Here is a 24,695-nt window from a genome sequence, read left to right on the forward strand (position 1 = left end):
CTAGTAAATATCACCAGCAAACAGGCAGGGAAGCAGCCGCTGCTGTAAAGACGGTCAACCCTTCAATAATTCCCCATTTACCGCTAACCCCACCTGCTTCACTTACGGAACCCGATTCTGCTTGTGCATGTACAAAGTGGAGGAGCTGAGGAACAAAGCTTGGAAGAGGCAATTTTGTTTTCGACTTGCAATGCAACTATTAGTTCATTAGCTTAATAAAAACTTTTTTATTCAAATATATTAAATTAAGATGGGTCTGCTAAAGTGGGATATTAAGTTTCTCCTTTTTGTTAAGCAAAAAGCATTATTATCAGTCTAGTATCTATGTTACTGGCTGGTATAAGATAGGTATGCCTACCGGTACGGGGTCTTGAGCACGCGGCGGTCGAAGAATGATTCTCACTGTAACATGCCAAATCTCTTGGGTCTCTTCATCTTGGGCATACACCAAAAACTCGGTTTGGTTAGGAGGCGAGAGGTCAAAGGTTCTTGCAGCAAAAATCACCCCATCGTCATCGATTCGAAAATCTGTCGGGTTACTGGTTTCATACTTTATCCGTCTTTGTGAACCGCAATCTGTAAACATCACTATAAAACAAAAGAGCAGACAGTAGGAGTCAGAACCAGAGGCATTTGTAGATAGCAGTAAAACAATCACTTAATCAATGGAAGATGCAGATGGGGAATACTCCACTGGAATGCAGAAAATACAGATCTGTTCAGGGGAAACAAAAAAAAATGAGCTAATATTGGCTGGCAGATGACATGCTTATCGACAGAATCATTGCCTGCGATGGAGCATTTAGAACCACAAGTGGATCTGAAGATCGTTAACTGATGGTTTCTAAACCATCCCTCAATGAATATCCTTACATACTGCCGGCTACTCTGTTCTTATCCTCCATAGAACCTGTCTGTAGTTAGGTAAAGACATAAAACTCCAGTAAAGAAATATTTGTGTTATTATTTTACTAAAGGGGTTGTCTATTGCGCCTATAATTGGTCAGGGGTCAAATAGAAATAGTTTAAGGAGCCGGAATAGCACAGCTCCATTCACTGTTTAATGGCCGCTCCTGATAACTGAAGCTCAGCTTCTACTAAAGTGAATAAGAGCTGATGTGACGTATCCGAGAACAGCCATAAGCAGTGTATAGAGTCATGCCGCCCCATCTCCTCCACTACACACAGCCACTGGCAGCTGATAGGTCATCAATATCAGATCTATCCTAAGTATCGGTCATCAACATCAAATCCAACAACCATCTATAAACATTATCTATCAGTCACTTAGACAGTCCTAAGAAGGTCTAGACCATGGACCCGCTAAAATCAGGATACAGTACAGTGAATTATGCCATGAAATCTTTAGTGGACTGTTCATGCGTAAAGTAAATTCCTTCAATCAAACTCTTTTTTTCTGTATATTCAACATCATTCTACTTTACAGGAATCCCTGGTCGAAGTTCCTCATTCTTTTGAAGGTCACTACAGAAATGTTTGCTGTAATTATTACACTTGTGAACATCAAACCCAGTCAATAGTTTTGTAATTTAATTTAAAATATATCAAAATCAAAGCCAAAAATCACATACAAGAAGTATCCAAATACGAGAATAAAAAAACACACATGGTCACCTCTGTCTAAGCAATCAAGCAGCAAAAATAGAAGCAAAAATAGAATGCATTAATCCATCAATTGCCAATCCATTGACTATATTGCTTGTAAACACTAATCGTACAAATATGATTACCGTATATTAAATACGAATGTTCATAAAACTTTAAGAAACCCACTATCTGGGTATAGATAATAGATAGATACATAGATAGCTATGGGATAGATCGACAGATGTATAAGATATAAAGAGAAGATATTTATCATCCGGTAGTATGTCCCCATGTTTATACCCAATATTTCTCAATATTCTAGTGTTGGCATTATACTGGGGGATGACTGGTAACTATAAGTCATTACCCATTATATTTTCTTTATTTCTCCTTTTATTGCTTTATTCATTTTTGTACCCCTTTTTCACAAAATGTTGCATTTAGGTAGGAAATGTGTAACATCTATTGGTCTAGGCCACTATCCGCAGTTACATTGTGATGGCAGGCAGCGTTGTACCTAGGTACTTCAGTGTGGCACGCTAGGATACCATACTATTTCATTTGAGTGATCACTACCGGCCGTAGCATTCCTCATACTGAACAACACTTGCCGGAGATTCACGTATCCAATCTGATTACCAACAACGTGGAGATAGCCTGTTACTTTTGAACCTAAAACAAACTACTATAAAGGGAGCATATATGGTCTTCAGGTTGGTTGCTTAAATCCCAAAAGACTGGTTCCCAATTTTTGTGACTACCCTGAAGGTATCCTGCTTTTTATATGTATATCCTATACAGTATATACAAGTATATGGATATATACAGCGCTCAGCATAAATGTGCACTGTGAATTCATGACACCATCAATTAAATGCTCCCTAACAGCAGCAGTCTCATCTCACATAAGGGTTCTGCCACCACTATGTTTCACTGTAGGCACCATTCATTTTTCTAAATTCTTTTTCTAACTACAGGGTGCCTGCAGTAAACCATATTGGTCACAAAAAATACTCATCCTAGATAGTTTTTGATATGGGGCATATTCATTTTTGCATCTAAATAATTTGAGTAAGGCTGAAGATTTTGTAATGAATGTGATATCACTAACCTTGCTTTCATGTTATGGGTTAAACATGTTTTATGAAACTCAGTCAAAATTGTGGAAATTGTTCTTGTAAACAGAAGGCTATTCCTTTTCAGAGATGTACTTATTTAAGCAACTCATTGTATATATATATATATATATACATATACATATATATATATATATATATATATCCATATACATGTATATAAGAGGCATCGTGATTACTCGCTAATCCCATCCCCTGCACAGTAGCTCCGCCCCCACCACATCACCACACATAATCCCGCCCCCAACCCATTACCACACACAATCCTGCCTCCACCCCATTACCAAACACAATTCCGCCCCCACCACATTACCGCACACAATCCCGTCACCCACCACATTACCACACACAATCCCGCCCCCCACCACATTACCACACATAATCCCGCCCCCCACATTATCACACGAGGCTCCGTCCCCACACATTACCACACGAGGCTCCGTCCCCACATATTACCACATGAGGCTCCATCCCCACACTTTACCACACAAGGCACCATCCTCACACATTACCACATGTCAGCTCCGTCCCCACACATTACCACACGAGGCTCCGTCCCCACACATTACCAAACGAGGCTCCGTCCTCACACATTACCACATGAGCCTCCGTCCCCACACATTGCCACACGAGGCTCCGTCCTCACACATTACCACACAAGGCTCCGTCCTCACACATTACCACACAAGGCTCCGTCCTCACACATTACCACACGAGGCTCCGTCCTCACACATTACCACACAAGGCTCCGTCCCCCCACATTACCACATGAGGCTCCGTCCTCACACATTACAGTGATAATGTGTGCCAAACTGTAAAGCGCTGCGGAATATGTTAGCGCTATATAAAAATAAAGATTATTATTTATTACCACACGAGGCTCTGTCCCCACACATTACCACACGAGGCTCTGTCCACACACATCACCACACAAGGCTCTGTCCTCACACATTACCACACGAGGCTCTGTCCTCACACATTACCACATGAGGCTCCGTCCCCACACATTACCACACAAGGCTCCGTCCTCACACATTACCACACGAGGCTCCGTCCCCACACATTACCACACGAGGCTCCGTCCCCACATTACCACACGAGGCTCCGTCCCCACACATTACCACACGTTAATTTACCACCTGCGTAAGCGCTATTGAATGTTGTCATTATTTACTTTAGTTTAATCACCAGCAGCATTAATTAGATAGCAATGAGCGTGCCGAGCGTTAGCTAGCTGGAAACACCTAGTATATATATACTGTATATAGATAGATAGATAGATAGATATTATTGAATTTATACAAACATGCATATTTAATATAATGATATTTGTATGAATAGTGTTTACCGGCAGTTTCCAATAATCACACTAGAGAAACAGATTGGCCCAGTGTCAGGAGAGGTTGGACCTACAAAAATGTAAAAATGGAGAAGGGAGAATTGCTCTAAATCGAAGATGGATGAACCCCAGGAACATTTATTTCTTTGTACAGTCAATTTACCTTTATCTATATTTTAAAGTCCATTTTCTTAGATATTGCACTTACACTTAAATACACTATAAAATATTCAAAACAGTTTATGTTTGTTGGTTAAAATGTAAAATGAGAGCTGGCGCATCGTTAAAACTTTAATAAACAGGAGTATTATATAGAAATGCTGAAGTCTGCACTATTATAGAACTGCGGATGATTTGTCACAGGAAATAGACATTTTAATCAAATTAGGAAATGTCGTGAGAACAGCGAAAGTCGAAATTTCCCACAAAAAATTACTTTGATATAAACAATTCTTAGATTTTTATGAGCAAAGGGATATTCACCCAAATGGCCTACTTCTACATATTACCACTACTTATCATTTAATGGAAAAGCTGAAACGATTGCACAGTTCAGGCAACCACTTATGGAGAATGGCTCTGAAGGAAACATTTCTAATAGTAACAAGAGTTCCTCTCATACATGGAGCCTTTATCCGTTCCCAGCTGGAAAAAATGAATGTTGTATCCAGTACTTAATGTACAATGCATTCTCATAAGGAAACATTAAAATGGAATAGACAGTTAAAAGTGTCGTTCTGCAGTTAGCGACTTCCATTCCCTTAACAATGTGACCTTACATGGTGACCCCATTTGTCAAGGGCATGTTTTGAAATCCAGCAGCTGGGTAAGGAAACATATGGAATACCATGAATTAACCTTTAATGTCTAAAGCCAGAAGGGATATGCAAGACTCTTTCAAATGATACAGAAGAAGAAATGTAGAAAGAGACAAACTAACTACCCGCTGCAGCCATGAAACACGTCCTGTGATATCTTACTGCAGGAATTAGGTTTACACAGTTCGTGTTTGCCGAGTCCTGGATCCTGATTACTCCTATTTACATTAATATTACAACAGATCACATAGTACCAGTGCTGTATATGTAAGGATTAATAATCTAGGATGCGGGGGGCACGATATTAATGTAGGAAGTAATCATACAACAGATATTCATATTATTAACTGCAAGAAGCTCAAGGTCCAGCATATTACACGGCGCTGGGAAACATTCGAACTCCATGCGGATGTACCCGGGGGGTGAAACAACAGCGTGAACCTCTGAGCCACCGTGCTGCCCCCAAAGCTACAGTAAATTCTAATTTATGCTCGTGTTCTATCACAGGAGTCATTTTTTTGTTCTCTCGTGAAACGTGATTTTAAAATTTTGCACCACAGGACATGCCGCAAGGGAAATGAAGCGCTACATGGTGACCATTTCATCAGAACACTAAACTTGGAAATAAATGTTTAACTTAAACAAGAGATACAGCTATCCTCACTGTTAGAGATGAGTGAACTCCCGGAAGTCCGATTTAGTGTTCGGAGTTCAGATGTTGAGGAGAGAGAGAGGGAGAGAGAAAGACTTTTGCAAGCCCTTACGACGACCATTTTCCAGCACCAAAATTCGAGTCCCCATTGACTTCTTTCGGGTTCGGGTTCAAATTCAGGTAGAGTTCTATTACCAGAACTTTGGACTAAAGTTCGCTCAAACCCAATTGACCTGAACATCCACAGGTCCACTAATCCCTACTATGTGTCAGTAAGTAACATTTTTCTGATTGGGACATTTAAGCGGCATTTATACTTCAAGATAATGGTGAATAAGCGTTGATTTCTTGTGAAATGAATTTTTGTGCAGCACAATAGATCATCGTTCTCAGAATTGTCCTTTTTAAGCTGGACTCACACTGTTCAACACCATGCGCACCGCATCGTTTACTTTGGTCTGGCTGCATAACAAGGTTAACGACAACTGATCGGTAAAAGTTTACCATTTGGCGGTTGTATTGTGCCTCCGGTTGGTTTGTGTACATGGACCCTTAGTTTTGTAGAAACACAGGGTTTACTTTATTGGTGATCAGCTTCATCTTCAGCTGGTGGCCAGCAGAGCCCCCAATTTTGTCTAAGGTGCGGGGCCTAAAGATCTTTTGTCCTACTACAGAGAGGACACATCAGAAAGGCTTTTGCTGCTCCTCAGTAAGACATAAAACAGTGAAGAGGAGAACATGGCTATGCTCTTGAGGTACATTGAAAACATTTTTGGTATATTTCCCAGATTTACTTATTGTACTTGCTTATATAGCGCCAACAATGCCACAGAGCTTTACAGTCATCATCATCATTGTCCTCATCGGGCATCATAATCTAAATTCCCTATTAGTATGTCTTTATGTTGTGGGAGGAAACCAGAAAACCCAGAGGAAACCAAAGCAAACACGGAGAGAACATTAATTGTAATATAAGGTAAAGTAGGAGCAAAGGAAATGAGGAGATGAAGGGAGGAATTACTGGGATACTATTTCATTTTTGGGGGCATTTTTGTGTTCCATCTCCCTTGAAGGGAACAGTACTATGTAAAATATGGTAGCGCTGAGTCCTCCACAGCTTGAAAACACTATTTGGTATTCCAAGTAGGAAAACTTCTGAAATTCCCTATGACATCCATTTAAATTAAAGGGAACCTGTCATAAGTTTTTTTTCCGATATAACCTACAGCCATCACCTTTCAGCCCCATGTGACAGCATTCTATAATGCTGCAAACAAGACTCCAATTCGCCTGCAAGGCAAAAAAAGACCATTTATTATACTCACCTATAGGACGGTCCGGTCCGATGGGTGTTGCAGGTCTTGGTCCGGCACCTCCTCTCATAATGTGATGCTGTCCTCCTTCTGTGCTTTGTGTAGAAGTTGCATTCTACTTCATCCACACAGTGTTCTCCTTCGTGTTTCTGCACAGGCGCACTTCTCTCTGTCCTGCTGAGGGAAGAGCAAAGCACTGCAGTGCGCATGCGCAAATGCTCTTTTGACCTTTACCGGCACATGAACAGTGCAGTACTTTGCTCTGCCCTCGGCAGGACTGTGATAAGTGCGCCTGCGCAGAAGCGTGAAGAACACTGTGTGGATGCCTTCCAGGGCGAATTGGGGTCATATGTGTGGCATTATAGAATGCTAAATCAAGGAAAAGAGACAGCATCCAAACCAGGTGAATCGTATCCAAAAAGCGGTCTTTATTCAGCCATAAAACAGATGCAACGTTTCGGCCACATTGGCCTTTGTCAAGCATGCTTGACAAAGGCCAATGTGGCCGAAACGTTGCATCTGTTTTATGGCTGAATAAAGACCACTTTTTGGATACGATTCACCTGGTTTGGATGCTGTCTCTTTTCCTTGATTTGTGACTTTGGGCCCGATTGGATCCTGGGACCCTTGGACGTGCATCCCGCATCTGAGTGCTGGTGGTCGATTTTTTCTATGCATTATAGAATGCTGTCACACGGGGCTGAAAGGTGATGACCGTAGGTTATATAGGAAAAGACTGATGACAGGTCCCCTTTAAAGGCATTGAATAAAGAAAAATCAGCCCAAGTCCATAAAAGCAAAAAGCCTCTTCCCCCGCATCCTCTATTTTTTTTTAAATATCAGGTTGTGAGAACTCATAATAAATAAAACGATTGTATGTAAATGTAAGGAATCTCCAATTTCCAAGTATTTTTAGCAAAATGGCTTTTTTATTAGCAACTTTTCTAAATGAACAAAGAGCATACAGTGTACAGACTCAGAGAAAAATGCCCAAGGCTAAGAAAACCGCCTAACAGAGGATATTGTCCATAGTTAAAGGCAGGTGGCAAAGTGCCATGTGTGGGGTTTAGTTACGAGCTGGAAACGTCTTTCTTTGTGCGCGGTTACAGAACAGCGATGAGGCAGAGTAGCAGATATCAGGCACATTTAAGGGTCATACAACAATGGCCGCATACAAATAACTCACGGACAAATCTAATAACTACGCCTATTAGCTGCATCACTTCATAACCTATGTTCTGACCTCCTTCATAAAGTATGGCAATGGGAAAATAGTGATGAGCAATTCTTATGTATTATGTCATTGTTCTTCCTCTACAAGAACTACAGGCGGCACTGAGGGATGGCGAAGCGTGAAGTCACCTGCGGCACCACTGCACCAATGCTACATCCACCGCTTCATCTTTTTTACTGCATGCAACAAACACATAAAAGTGGTTACTGAACTGCTCTACACACATGCTTCTTTATGGTTGCCGGAGTAGGGGAAGCTATCGGCACAATACTCATGTGATAAGCCATTTTACCTCTGGAGTAGGGGAAGCTATCTGCACAATACTCATGTGATAAGTCATTTTACCTCCAGAGTAGGGGAAGCTATCTGCACAATACTCATGTGATAAGCCATTTTACCTCCGGAGTAGGGGAAGCTATCTGCACAATACTCATGTGATTAGCCATTTTACCTCCGGAGTAGGGGAAGCTATCGGCACAATACTCATGTAATAAGCCATTTCACCTCTGGAGTAGGGGAAGCTATCTGCATAATACTCATGTGATAAGCCATTTCACCTCTGGAGTAGGGGAAGCTATCTGCATAATACTCATGTGATTAGCCATTTCACCTCTGGAGTAGGGGAAGCTATCTGCACAATACTCATGTGATAAGCCATTTTACCTCCGGAGTAGGGGAAGCTATCTGCACAATACTGATGTGATAAGCCATTTTGCCTCTGGAGTTGGGGAAGCTATCTGCACAATACTCATGTGATAAGCCATTTTGCCTCCAGAGTAGGGGAAGCTATCGGTACAATACTCATGTGATAAGCCATTTTGCCTCCGGAGTTGGGGAAGCAATCTGCACAATACTCGTGTGATAAGCCATTTCGCCTCTGGAGTAGGGGAAGCTATCTGCACAATACTCGTGTGATAAGCCATTTCACCTCTGGAGTAGGGGAAGCTATCTGCACAATACTCGTGTGATAAGCCATTTCACCTCTGGAGTAGGGGAAGCTATCTGCACAATACTCGTGTGATAAGCCATTTTGCCTCTGGAGTAGGGGAAGCTATCGGCACAATACTCGTGTGATAAGCCATTTTGCTTCCAGAGTAGGGGAAGCTACAGTATCTGCACAATAATAATGTGATTAGCCATTTTGCCTCTGGAGTAGGGGAAGCTATCTGCACAATACTCGTGTGATAAGCCATTTCACCTCTGGAGTAGGGGAAGCTATCTGCACAATACTCGTGTGATAAGCCATTTTGCCTCTGGAGTAGGGGAAGCTATCGGCACAATACTCGTGTGATAAGCCATTTTGCTTCCAGAGTAGGGGAAGCTACAGTATCTGCACAATAATCATGTGATTAGCCATTTTGCTTCCGGAGTAGGGGAAGCTATCTGCACAATACTCGTGTGATAAGCGATTTCACCTCTGGAGTAGGGGAAGCTATCTGCACAATACTTGTGTGATAAGCCATTTCGCCTCTGGAGTAGGGGAATCTATCTGCACAATACTCGTGTGATAAACCATTTCACCTCTGGAGTAGGGGAAGCTATCGGCACAATACTCGTGTGATAAGCCATTTTGCTTCCAGAGTAGGGGAAGCTACAGTATCTGCACAATAATCATGTGATTAGCCATTTTGCTTCCGGAGCAGGGGAAGCTATCTGCACAATACTCGTGTGATAAGCGATTTCACCTCTGGAGTAGGGGAAGCTATCTGCACAATACTTGTGTGATAAGCCATTTCGCCTCTGGAGTAGGGGAATCTATCTGCACAATACTCGTGTGATAAACCATTTCACCTCTGGAGTAGGGGAAGCTATCGGCACAATACTCATGTGATTAGCCATTTTGCTTCCAGAGTAGGGGAAGCTATCTGCACAATACTCATGTGATAAGCCATTTTGACTCCAATTTTGTTACCGCGAATATGTTTGTGTATCCCCATACAGAGGCACAAATTGTGAAAAAGCATCAGGTCATATAAAGAACCACAAAGGGAGGACATGAGTGGCCATGCAAACTGATATTGGAGAAATTGGCACACCATCTACAGTATATTGGGGTTTCCTGACTTCAGAATTTCAGCTAACTCAAACCTTTATATCCAGAGGTGCAGAGGTGTCGGCGCCATATACCATCTTTCCTTTTGAGTGCACATGCATGCTCGGCCAAGCCAAGTACATGTATATAGAAAGGCCGGGTGGAAGAGCTGTCGGCTGACCTTAATTCTATGTAACCGCCTTGATGAACACCATTGCGTACTGCAGATATATTATTAAAGATGTGGTTCCATATAAAATGCAGCGGACCTGCATTGAAAACAGCTGCCAGACTCTTCTTGTGCCTTTTGTCTTGGGGCAACACATCAGCTCGCCCTTTAGAAATATAAGACGGAACACGAAGACTATTTCCACTCTCTAAATAATAATGCACTATACTGCGGAAAACATAATTTACCAAATCATATTGTAATATAGTTACCAAGACAACATAATTAATGAACGGAACTGAAGCCGCAGGTCACTCACCAGTGAATATTTTTGATATGTTTCCACAAAATTTATAAAATTATTCCAACCTTATAGCTTCTCGCATTATATTGAAACTTAATTACGTTTCGTAGAACCTCATCTTTCTAGTCCATTCGGGAAGCATTTGATTTGCATGTTTAAAGGAATCATGTTTATTGTCAGCTTGGTAGAGCAGCGTACAGACAGAAATGTCTAAGCAACACATAAAACGAACACATATAGAATATACAAAAAAACAAACAAACAAACAAGCAACACAGCAAGACACAATTACAAAAGCTGGAAAGTAAAGATAAAATACCAAACGCAAACAGCTAAGCAAATGCAATGTTTGTAGATCAAGAAGCTAAAAGATTTTACAAAGGGTTTGCTTTTTATTTGCTTCCTGGAATGTTTCCCTTCAGAATCCTTAGACAACAGTTCATTAAGCTTGGAATACATAAAGCCCGTTAGGCATAATGTAGAACTGAAGAAGCAGCTTAGACCAGAAATGCCAGCAGCTAATGAAGTGGAGAAATGCGACAATGAAACTGTTCAGCTTTAAAGCAAAGAAGTGAAAAACATACACATCTATATATATAAATATATGGGTAAAAGTAAATGTGGTGAAAAGTAATGAGCAGTCAAAACATTTTTAACAGAGTTAAAAAAATGTAGGCATGTTGTGAACCGAGATGTCCAATTTCATACCAGGCTTTTCTCAAAACAGAGAGGATTACCGCCATTCGCCTTTGCATGCATTCTAATAAGTCCAAAAAAACGAGGACTGCTCACTGCTTCATTGATATTCTCCCTCTAGGCTAAAGCACAATATGAAATTCAATGAAAACTCTCTTTCATTTGACAGCACCCTGCGAAAAAGGCATCAAATTGCCGGTGCCCTGGCAAAATTATGCTCTTTGTGCAGGGAATGGCCATTAACAAATTACACAGAAGTCTAACTACCCATAATTAAATTACTCTGACAGAGTACAGGTTGTGCAGCAACCACTGCTCTCGAAGCATCCGGAAGAATGATGGTTTAACCCGTTACCGGTCGGAGGCAGCGCCATCACTCTCCTCTAAAGAGAAGCTACTCCATCACAAGCTTAATATGACAAGCTATTTAGAAGGCCACAAACACTGCAGAAGAAGGCTTAGAGTAAGACTGCTCAATGGGGCAATGAACGCATTAAGCATTGATGTATATTGTGGGTAACTCCAGGTGGACACATTATCAACTATCAATAGCCTGTTAATATGGTCCTCGGTCCAATGCCTGAATGACTTATAGAAGGTATAGTAACCATGAATGTACTTACCAACAGTCATCCAATACACTGGTGATCTTAAAGCCAGAAACTTTTACCCCCCAAAAAAAACATTAAGATGAATATGTAGCCCTTTAAAAGATAAGCCAGTTGATCCCTTTATGGTCCCATTGTGATGCTTCAGTAGTGAAAAAACGTGTTTTAAAATTCAGCCTGTAAGTGCAATGGGGCATGAAGATGCACTTACAGCTCCTTGGCCTTCACTTTATTACTAAACTAACAGCAACCACCCTTGCCTGATTGACAAGATGTGTTCCCTGGCCACTGACCCGCCATTTACCAGGGCAGGATGCTGCAAGTTCAGGAACACAGAGTCCCGTATATTACTAAGGCGCTGTAAGTGCATCATCACACCCAAGTGCACTTCCTTACACAACTTCAAAACACGATTTATCACTGCTTAATAGGGTTGTCCGCCCTTAGAGTACAAGTCTGCAGTCACTCATTGTGACTGCAGACTTGTGAATCCTCATATTGTGCGCACTGCGCGATGTAAAGGTTCCACGATGCCGGAGTGGGGAGCGGCGGTTGCGCGAACACAAATATGCAATGTGCATACATGAGGACACGTGCCACCTAGACAAGCACGGTCTCGCTCAATGCAAGTGTATTGAGAGAGATAAGACGCCATAGTCAAAATGTGGCAGGAAATATACAAATCTCATACTTGTGGTCACATGACCACCCGCTCTCTGTACTGAATCCTCACAGCGCGCACGTATATAGATATAGATAGCAAGATGCATACATGTTAAGTACAGCACAGGGGAGCAGCGAGGAGACTGTCACTTATTAAACTATAATAAATGTGCCTATTTGTGCTCTGTCGAGGGAGTGTGCCGCAGTTGTTGAACTTTGATAAATGGCTTCATATTTCTCGCAATGACTTTTCTATATTTTATTGAGTGAAATCATGTAAACTGACCTTGGTTTTCTCTTTCTTGCAAACAGTGAAGAATTCAGATGACTGAAAGTTACATTTATATGGGAAAAGAGTGTCTGCAATCGCCTGTTCGTGTAATGGCGTTTTATTACTTTTGCGTTTTTCTATATTTTTATCACTTTGAATTCCTCCTAGACATCAGCACATGTCACTGTTTGCTGTGTGCCTGGTACACAGGCTGGTAGAGGAGAAAGCAGCAATAAAAAGGAATGGAGACCATTGCTTCCATCAGTCCTAGCAGAGTACGGTAGATACGTAGTACGGTAATTATCCCATTTAAGTTGTAATTTCTTAGAATTTCCATCGTGCGAGGGAGAAATTCTATCAGTGGTTGCCTGTTCATCAATACCTTCCGGTCTTTTATTCTATGGCACGTATCGTATGTCATGTACAGCTAGTGACAGAATTACCAAATGTATGTCAGCCAGGGCCAGGCTCTTCTTCTAGATCCCAAACTACAATCACAAACCGTAGATATCAGTGTAAGAGGCTGAAGGACATCATTACAAAAATATCTACGGCTCTTATAATGTGAATTACAATGGTGTACCTCCTGATTAGTGAGCTCCAGAACTTTACCAAACCAGTAGGGACGAAGCAGCCGGTGGCCCATGGCCTTCCTTTCTACACATTATGTGGTGAGCGATCAACCACCAGACCTTAATATCCTGATGATGTTAGAAAATTACCATTGATACTAAGACTTGAAGGCCAACTCAATGCATGGAAATGTAGTAAAACCACCCGGGGGTCCGACCACTAGGGGCACAGCAGGGTTGAGGAACAGAGACCAAACATGCACCTCTGCTCCACTCATTTTCTATGAGACTAACTATCTCGGCATTGATAGAGGTCCTCATGGCCGGACCCCCATGGATCAGCTTATGCTACGGAAGGTTGGTAAATTCTAAACTTGGTAAAGCTGTCTGAAGCAAATAACTGGAGAAGAGTGAATCGATTTGAACTAAAATGAACTACATTTCCAGGAACCTGCTGAACCTGGCAAATTCAAACAACTTGCGATGCAATTTCAGAAAAATTGTCAAAAATTGCTGCCATCAATTCACACTCTGCAGAAGACTGCATCAGTCAGAACAGGCTCACATGACTTTTCTTTCCCATAATGGCTTCAGATATTATAGGCTGTATAAAAGCAGAAACAGTCAATTTATGCAGAATCTGGATAGTGAGATGCTTCACCATAGAGATAGGGAGAGCAAGACATATAACACTGAATAAACAGTACACATAGTGCATGACAGCACCGCAGCTACGATTCATTAACACATGCAGTATATCTGGGGTCACTTTCACATTACTAAGGCTGTTTGAAGTAAAGAACTTGAATATGCTTGGATATGATCCCAGGAGAAAGTCATACACGTGTATGCAGGACAATTTCAGTACGTTTGCACATAAAATTTTGTGGAAAAAGTTGGCTAAGATGGCAAGTTCTAACCCCCTATAAATACTGTATCCCCTTAAATGAATCTGCATTGCGAGAAGGAAGCTGCACTAAGTGTAACTGTCATTTTAAATTTCATTTCTTCATAAATCAATAGTAAAATGTGAAAATAAGAAACTTTGTATTGTACTTCAGAGAAATCTGCTTCTTTTTCCTCCTGAGCTGATCTTTCATTCTAAACAGTTTCAGTTGAGGGGTAAAATCTGTCTTTAGTGAAAACCGATTTTCCCATTACTGAGATAGAGATGATAGTTGGTGCTAATGAAGTTGTATGGAAGATTGTAATTGTAGTTTCAGGAGAACTTGCAGCCGAATGTCTGTCTCCGCCTCTAGCTCCTCCCTTCCTCCATGGAATTTTAAAAGCACCAACTGTCATCTCCTATCTCAGTAATTGGGAAATCTGTGTTCACTGACTGCACATTTTACCCATGACTTGATAATGATTAGGTATGAGCAGACCCGTGGAAGTTCTGGTTCTGGTACCTGACCCAAACTTTTTTCCAAAGTTCGGTTCAGGAACCAGAACTGTACCCGAACTTGAACTAGAACCCAAATCCTATTGAAAACAATGGAAACCTGAACTCTGGCTCTAGAAAATTCTCTCTCTCTTGCTGCAATGGTCTTCCCCCGGAACAAGGGCTGTGGCGTCGGAGTCGTGGAGTTTAAAGGCCCCGTCACACATAGCGAGATCGCTAGCGAGATCGCTGCTGAGTCACAAGTTTTGTGACGCAACAGCGATCTCAGTAGCGATCTCGCTATGTGTGACACGTACCAGCGATCAGGCCCCTGCTGTGAGATCGCTGGTCGTGTCGGAATGGCCTGGGCCATTTTTTGATCGTTGAGGTCCCACTGACATCGCTGAATCAGCGTGTGTGACGCCGATTCAGCGATGTCTTCGCTGGTAACCAGGGTAAACATCGGGTAACTAAGCGCAGGGCCGCGCTTAGTAACCCGATGTTTACCCTGGTTACCATCCTAAAAGTAAAAAAACAAACGCTACATACTTACCTATCGCTGTCTGTCCTCAGCGCTCTGCTTCTCTGGTCTGGCTGTGAGCGCCGGTCAGCCGGAAAGCAGAGCGGTGACGTCACCGCTCTGCTTTCCGGCCGCTGTGCTCACAGCCAGACCAGAGAAGCAGAGCGCCGAGGACAGACAGCGATAGGTAAGTACAGTAGCGTTTGTTTTTTTTTACTTTAACGATGGTAACCAGGGTAAACATCGGGTTACTAACCACGGCCCTGCGCTTAGTTACCCGATGTTTACCCTGGTTACCGGGGACCTCGGGATCGTTGGTCGCTGGAGAGCTGTCTGTGTGACAGCTCTCCAGCGACCAAACAGCGACGCTGCAGCGATCCGGATCGTTGTCGGTATCGCTGCAGCGTCGCTATGTGTGACGGGGCCTTAAGTCCATTTTGGTGGAGTGGGTATAAAATGGACCGACTCTGACTCCTAAAATATATAATAAATTGGGTACAGTAGATCAGTGCAGGATGTGCTGTAAAGGTTTTCATAATAATTTGGGAAAGCAATAAAATGTCCTACAAACGTCTGTTCTGTTATCCAAGGATCTCGGCTTTTAGTTGAGATGAATCTGTACTGCACTTTATGTACATACTCAGTGAATCTGTGCTGCACTTTATGAACATACTCAGTGAATCTGTGCTGCACTTTATGTACATACTCAGTGAATCTGTGCTGCACTTTATGTACATACTCAGTGAATCTGTGCTGCACTTTATGTACATACTCAGTGAATCTGTGCTGCACTTTATGTACATGATCAGTGAATCTGTGCTGCACTTTATGTACATGATCAGTGAATCTGTGCTGCACTTTATGTACATGATCAGTGAATCTGTGCTGCACTTTATGTACATGATCAGTGAATCTGTGCTGCACTTTATGTACATGATCAGTGAATCTGTGCTGCACTTTATGTACATGATCAGTGAATCTGTGCTGCACTTTATGTACATACTCAGTGAATCTGTGCTGCACTTTATGTACATGATCAGTGAATCTGTGCTGCACTTTATGTACATACTCAGTGAATCTGTGCTGCACTTTATGTACATACTCAGTGAATCTGTGCTGCACTTTATGTACATGATCAGTGAATCTGTGCTGCACTTTATGTACATGATCAGTGAATCTGTGCTGCACTTCATGTACATGCTCAGTGAATCTGTGCTGCACTTTATGTACATACTCAGTGAATCTGTGCTGCACTTTATGTACATGATCAGTGAATCTGTGCTGCACTTTATGTACATACTCAGTGAATCTGTGCTGCACTTTATGTACATACTCAGTGAATCTGTGCTGCACTTTATGTACATGATCAGTGAATCTGTGCTGCACTTTATGTACATGATCAGTGAATCTGTGCTGCACTTTATGTACATGATCAGTGAATCTGTGCTGCACTTTATGTACATGATCAGTGAATCTGTGCTGCACTTTATGTACATGATCAGTGAATCTGTGCTGCACTTTATGTACATGATCAGTGAATCTGTGCTGCACTTTATGTACATGCTCTGTGAATCTGTGCTGCACTTTAAGTACATGCTCAGTGAATCTGTGCTGCACTTTATGTACATACTCAGTGAATCTGTGCTGCACTTTAAGTACATGCTCAGTGAATCTGTGCTGCACTTTATGTACATACTCAGTGAATCTGTGCTGCACTTTATGTACGTGCTCAGTAGTGAGGCAGGGCTGTGGAGTTGGAAGTCATGGAAATTGAGGAGTCAGAGTCGGTGGTTTGGCTTACCAAATCCACTGCCCTGCTAGGAACTCTGAACATTGCGCTAACTGTCGGATATGAACCCCAAACTTTTAAATTTGGGTTCACTCATCGTTAATAATGAGCAATACAAGAGTAGAAGGAAGAGTTCTCTGATAAGATAAGTGGCTTATTTTTATGAGTATTGATCTATGAAATAAAAATGAAAACAACGGATATTCGTTAAGCGTGTCTGGTTTGGGCAATGGAAGGGGAGAAACTATGCTCAGTGCATAGTGCCCCCTGGATTTCCACCTTTATACCTTGTGGGAGAAGATGGTGCTGGTCCAGAGCACTTGGCTGGAAGTACACTGCAGAAGCTTTACAGACGGGAACAGCAATACACATTGTCTGGCGGATGGAGAATGCCATTAGGAATTTTACAAACCTAGACTTGTATACTTATTTATATTAATGACTCCGTTCAGTGGTTTCCTGAGACACCTGAATGCAAAACATGAATTCTAAAGGTCTTGTTTTTTTCCTGAACTAATGAGGGACACAAGAAATGTGAAAAACAATACAAATCAATACCTCATATAAGTTCAAAGTCTCCATCCAGAAAAATGTGTTTCTAGGACGTACTTTACAGGTGCTCAATAACAGATCTGTACCAGCAAAATCAGGGGCACGTGAAGAATGGATGGAGCCATGTTCTGCCGCAGCTGGTATACCCATATGGCTCCATTACCCGAGCACCCAGGACCAGCTACATTCCCTAACAAATACACAATATTACCATTATTTTCTTCAATCTCATTTAGGAACCACTGACTGTTAATTCGAAGGGAAAGAAAAAATATCATAATTTGCCTGCGGGTAAAAAACACAAGATGTTAAGCACAATGTTCTGTGTCGAAATGGAGGTCATTAAAATGTTGCTGGAATCTGTAATTAGCTGAGGCCACAAGCGCCCGTAATAGTAAGATAACTTAGAAGGAGCGCGTTGTTCGAGATACCGCAGCGTGCAGATTATATATTGGATGCCACACTAAAATCTATGATCCCAAATCTGCTGTGACCGTGCAATGTTTAATTACCACACTCTCCGCGCGGTGCGGTGATGCAGGACTGCGCCTCTTAAAAACACACATCATAAAGTCTCTTCACATTCTCCCAAATGGTTTTGTTTTTCTCCTTTCTCTTTGCAAATTGCGGTTTCTTCCATCTTGAATGTGAGAAAACCATTAAACAAGGGAAGGCGCTGACGGATAATTGGCCAAATCGGGTTATGGAGGAATAATTAAGCTACAACCCAGCGCAAGAGGTGTTTGTTTTTATGCCAAAGTACGGTAATTATCGATTTGTAAGACAAAATGCTGTCTGCTCCCCAAATGTTGCCAGCAGGACGACACAGGAGCAAAGCTCAGCACCAGGTCCAGATACACCACCTGCTAAATGCTGCTACACAGACACAGTCTATTAAAGGGGCGGGCTACTAGCCATACACTCAAAACGTATGGGCATAACAGGGGTAGTACCCTGGACAGCAACCGCTCCGTCTGATAAAGTCAAGGGCCACGGACTGTCTAATGTGAAAACTAAAGGCAATGTATCACACAGACACATAATCTGCTATCACACATACCGTAATCTGCTATCACAGACACATAATCTGCCATCACATATAATCTGTTATCACAGACACATAATCTGCCATCACACATACATAATCTGCCATCAAACATAATCTGCTATCAGAGATACATGATCTGCCATCACACATACATAATCTGCCATCACAGATACATAATCTGCCATCACACATAAATCTGCCATAACAGATACATAATCTGCCATTACACGTAATCTGCCACTGCACAGGCACATAATCTGCCATCAACAATACTCTGCCATCACAGATACATAATCTGCCACCACAGATAATTTGGCATCACACAGACACATATGGTAATCACAGGAGCTAGCATCCTGGACAGCAACAGCTCCATTTGCTAAAGTCAAGGGCCACTGACCTGCCATCACAAATAATCTGTCATCACCAACAATCTACAATCACAGACACATAAACTGCCATCACAAAGGCACATAATCTAACATTACACGTAATCTGCCATCACACAAGCACATAATCTGCCAATGCCATCACAAAGACATACTGTATAATCTTCCATCACACAGACACAATCTGCCATCATACAGACACATAATCTTTCATCACACGGACACATAATCTGCCATCACAGATAATCTGTCATCATCACACACATAATCTGCCAACACACAGACCATATAATCAGCCATCACAAGGCACATAATCAGTCACCATAGATAATCTTCCATCACATATAATCTGCCATCACAAAGACAAATAATCTGCCATCTCACAGGCAGAAAATCTGAAATGATAGAGGCAGATAATCTGTGGTCACACAGATAGATAATCTGTCAGTACACAGATCTACCATCATACAGACTATCTGTCACCTCACAGATAATCTGCCATAACAAAGGAAGCTAATTTGCCCTCATACATACACAATCTTCCATCCTAAAGGTACCGTCACACTCAGCAACTTTGCAAAGAGAACGACAACGATCCGTGACGTTGCAGCATCCTGGATAGCGATCTCGTTGTGTTTGACACGCAGCAGCGATCTGGATCCCGCTGTGCCATCGCTGGTCGGAGTTAGAAGTCCAGAACTTTATTTCATCACCAGGTCGGCATGTATCGTCATGTTTGACATCAAAAGCAACGACGCCAGCAACGAGCATAGGGCCCCTAGATGTGTGTCGGATCGGTACACTCCGGCTGTTTGACATGGAGCTAACAACCAGCGAGAACGAGAAGTGAGTCGCCGTTACATCACTGGATCGCTCCTGCATCGTTCTGGAGTTGCTGTGTTTGACGTCTCTACAGCGACCTAAGCAGCGATGCTCCAGCGATCTAGTTTAGGTCGGCTCGTTGTCTATATCGCTGCAGCGCCGCTGAGTGTGACGGTACCTTTACATCACAAAGGCAGATAATCTGAGGGGAGCTTGTGACTGATCTTTGTGCCATTTAAACTTTGTGATGAGCAGTCAACGAATGAGCGAAATGCTTATTTAGCTGATGGGACTGACAAAGCAGACCTACATATTGTTGTAGGATATCACCCAGTGTAAATGGAGGAGCTGCTGACAATATGGAAACTGTATGGGGACCGAACAATCATATGAATGATTATTTATCACCGCAGAGTTTGCATCAGCCCGTGTGCAGGACCTACAGTGAGTGGCTTGGTTACATCGTCAGCTGGCGCCCACTGTGCCTGTGTACCCACATTGTGCCCACAGTGTACCCACCATTGGAGCGTTCTCTGTTATTAAACATCCTATCTGTAACTCACTGCCTGCTATCTGTGGACATCATGGCAATCACATCCCAAGCATTAATGCCATGGTTCAGTAATACCTGTAATATACAGGTACCTATCACAAAAATAGAATATCAAAGAGTTAATTTATTTCAGTTCTTCAATACAAAAAGTTAAACTCATAATATATAGAGTCATTACAAACACAGTGATCTATTTCATGTGTTTTTTTCTGTTAATGTTGATGATTACGGCTTACAGCCAATGAAAACCCACTTGAAAAAAACACTTGAAATAGGTCACTCTGTAATGACTCTATATAATAAAGGAGTTTAACTTTTTGTATTGAAGAACTGAAATAAATTAACTTTTTGATGATATTCTAATTTTGTGAGAAGCACCTGTATCAGGCTGGAAAATATCAGATGTCCTCCGGTATTTGCAATGTGCCCCCACAAATCGTTAAGATGCAATGTATGTGAAGACGCTGCACGTAGCACAGGTTAGATAGTTCTCCCACCAGATGGCACATTATCATTATGTGCGACAATCCCGTAATGCAGAAATGACACGCTACGGGGAGAATAAACTACTGCTACTATGATTAATAAACTGCGGGTCACAATGCGGAAAGTGAACTTCAGACAACAGAGCAGTTGTACTTTATTAGCTCTTATAGGACAATTCTGGCCAATTTTTCTCCATTCTCTAAACTATCTTTGCCCTTAATGTCATGTTTGAAAGCATTTTTTCTTTCTTAATGACAAATTATGCTCTTAGCGCTGGACTTTTTGCCAGGCAACAAGCACCATGTAATAAGGAGGTGACCACTGCCCCGGCTTGTTCTGCTCTGTAATGAGGTTGTCACCTGTCTGCGCGTAGCAATGGAAGTTGGGAATGCGTGGAGAAAACAGACAGGGGTCAAGCATGGAGGTCAAGCACAATAAAAGCACTGGTACTATAGTCAACTGGAGGATTTGACTTTTTTATACGCAGGACTTGGATTCTTAACTACAAAAATTGAATAAAATAGTGAAGTACGTTACCAGAACCAAAGAGATGCGGCCATTTACATCGCAGTCGCGGTGTGACTACACAAACCCATGGACCATACACATCGAGAAAAGGTAAGAAAGGACACATCTGTATATAATTAAAGGCCTTCATAAGTGACGAGAAATCTAGGTTAGAAAAGTGCCCTGAGGAAAAAAAAAAGTAAAAATAACAATAAAAAATAATGTTTTTCACTGAGGAGTGGCTGCCTTTATTTGTATTCTTCCTACAGTAACCCTTTCCCTTTTGAGCAAAGTCACAAAGGCGAGCCAGGATGAAAATGGAGATGCTGCTTTTTGTTGCTTCAGTTTAATGGAAATGCCTATGCAGCTTTTTATATAGAAATACTGGCCGTCAGCAAAACATAGATTTGGTGACTCAAACAAAGCGTACATTACATGTGATTCAGTGATCCCTTTGAAATCCGGACCCTGTCACTCACCGGCACAGTCTCCTTGAACGCTGACAATCCGGCCCCACATTGTGCAAAATGCTGGAGAAAACATTTATTTAGCAGATGAAGGGACGGAGAGTGACCCTATTCTTACATACACGGCCCTCGGAGCGTGAGGAAATTACACACAACGTGACGGTACGCATTTTGTCAAGAGTTAACGTATGGTCCTATAAGAATTCACAATATAGGTCAGTGCCAAACGGCTATTATTTCAGGAATCTAGGACTCATAGTAATCTCATTATAGCGTTCCAACACATTAATTTATGTAGCGGTGATAACAATGCTCCGCAAGACTCCGGGCAGACAGCTGTCTGCGCTTCTCATATACCTGCACTGAAAAACCTTGGAAATGTAATTAAGTGAGCCATGTTCTCATCAATCAGAGGGGTGTAGCTCACGACTGCCGGGCATCTGACTCCAGAAAGGAGGCCGCCACCATCTACTGTATTATGTTATTTAATCAAGAGACTAATACCAGTCCCTGTGCCTTTATGTTCTCCATCATCTCCTTACCGTCTCCTCTGATATATCTTGTCATCTATGTAATATCAACATAAGGGACACGTGAGCAACGCCCTGTGATGAGCGCCATCTGACAACTTATTATTTTATCATTTATATACATAAAGTAAGGTTAGAGTAATTGTTCAGATAATTACGTACTGTTAACACAAGCGATTCATGGGGTCTATATGGCTTTGGCATGTCTAATGGCAAGAATAGTGCTGCAGACACCGCCATCTCGCTGTAAAAATATCACGCAGAACTACATAGCACTAATGTGAAAATATACTCGCGCTACGGCCCTTTTTTTACAGTAAGTGATGCCTCACTTCTATGCCCATTTATGAAGCAGTCGCGCTAAAGACCAAGGATCGCTAATATATATATTTCTATAACTAAGTGTGTATATACAAAATATAGATTGGAAGCAGCGGTTCAATGGAAATCAGTGAAAAAAGTTGACTTTTTTCACATATACACATGGTTAAAATTGTTGGTACCCCTCGTTTAATGGCAGAAAAGCCCACAATGGTCACAGAAATAACTTGGTCCCGACCCGTAGAAGCGCAAGCACAGCGCGAAATGGCCGTCGTCCCCGATCTCCCCTGCTCACACGAGCTGCGGCTCCTTCACCTCCGGCCATGAATTTTATGTGGACTTGTTACCAATAAAGGTTTGAATCTTGTGAAGACCGGTGAGTGCCCTCATCTTTTCTTATATGTGGATTGTGCAGATGGACGTCTAGCTTCAGAGGAGCACCTAAGGTCTGGATTATATGGCGGCGCAATATTATGCTCGTGACCAGTACGCCCTGTTAGTGGTCTAAAGTAAAGCCTCAACGTTGGGGACAGTGCCGCTCCGCTTTTGTCTCTTTGTTCATTGATATATATATATATATATATATATATATACACAAACACACACACACACACACTGTATGTCAGCCAATTTTACATTTTTATATGGTTGTTTAAGACTATCATATATTCAGCTGAATTTGAACTAAAACACTTCTTATTGAAGACTTTTTCCGGAGCTTTAATATTAATAACCCTTCTCTAGGATAAGTTATTGATGAGAAAAAGAAAACTGAAGCACACAATTCAGAATAGTAAAAGCGGTCTATTCACCTGTCTATTCATTTCATTGTTTCCACCCTTGATGGAGGGGGCCATGACAGGCTAGAATAGGTTATCATTATTAAAGCCCTGGGACACACTGTTAACAAAAAACATTTCCCTTTAATAAGGATAGGTGTTGACAGTTGAATCGCCACCAATCAACTGATGGAGCGGGCGATTGCAGAGCAGTGAGGATTGAGGCATGGGTATTGTGCACCCTCAGTGGCTGTGCCCTCAGTGGCTGTGCCCGCTGCTGCAGATCTCTGTGGCTCAGTCCTATTCAAGTGGTTTAGCCTGAGCTGCAATACCAGGCGCAGTCACAACATAATGTACAGCGCTGCGCCTGGTCAGTTGATCGGCCGGTGTTCTGTGAGTCGGACCCTCACCTTTCTAAGACCCTGGAACACCCCTTTAACTATTCTTCTATAACAGTTGGTCATTGTGTACATTGATGAGCATGTGTCAAAGATTTCTTGACAATAGCAGTGGCATCATCCATTACCGGCTGGTGGTAACGGCATCCGTAGTGCGCCGTATACAGCATGATTTGGACTTCCAGCACAGAATGCACACAGCCATATGTAGGAGGATGTAATTATGAAATGAGTGAGTGAAGCATCAGAGAGAAGCAGCAGATTACACACAGAATGGGCCGCACACATTTATTAAACACATTATTCTGCCGCCGCTGCCTCATTGTTTTCCCTGTCGCAGTCAGTGTGTTAGTCATCTTGTCTGTCCTCTGTACTCCTCACGCTTTTTGATGTTATAAAATTTGTCGGTTCGCAAAACAAGATTTGACAGGTTCTTGGCAACACAACTGTTGTACTTTCTTTATTGTTATTTTCGTGCCACTCAGCAAATATTCATTTAACAGTTCTACTTGGTCACTTCTGTCTCCATTCAAAGATGTTTTGGAATCTCGAGGGTGGGGGAGGGACGGGGGGGGGGGGGGGGATTCGAAAAAAAAATCTGTCTGCTCTTGTGCAGAAACGTTGTGCAGACACAATTTTATTGTCCGCCTGAAAAAAAAAATATTTCAACTGGGTCTTTAACATTTAAGTCTATGGAAAACGGATCCATTAAATAGCCATCCATTTTTCTCCTATTTA

General features: G+C 42.0%; 1 protein-coding gene across 2 annotated transcripts in view; it reads right to left on the reverse strand.

The window, feature by feature from the left end:
* LOC138642773 (cadherin-2A) overlaps nt 1-24,695 on the reverse strand; it is a 392,403-nt gene that overhangs the window by 124,541 nt on the left and 243,167 nt on the right. For both annotated transcript variants that reach the window (XM_069731241.1, XM_069731242.1), the window contains one exon: nt 359-588. In XM_069731241.1, the coding sequence (XP_069587342.1) occupies nt 359-588 (230 nt within the window). The remainder of the gene's footprint in view (nt 1-358; nt 589-24,695) is intronic.

This window comes from Ranitomeya imitator, chromosome 6, assembly GCF_032444005.1.
Source record: "Ranitomeya imitator isolate aRanImi1 chromosome 6, aRanImi1.pri, whole genome shotgun sequence".
Lineage (NCBI taxonomy): Eukaryota > Metazoa > Chordata > Amphibia > Anura > Dendrobatidae > Ranitomeya > Ranitomeya imitator.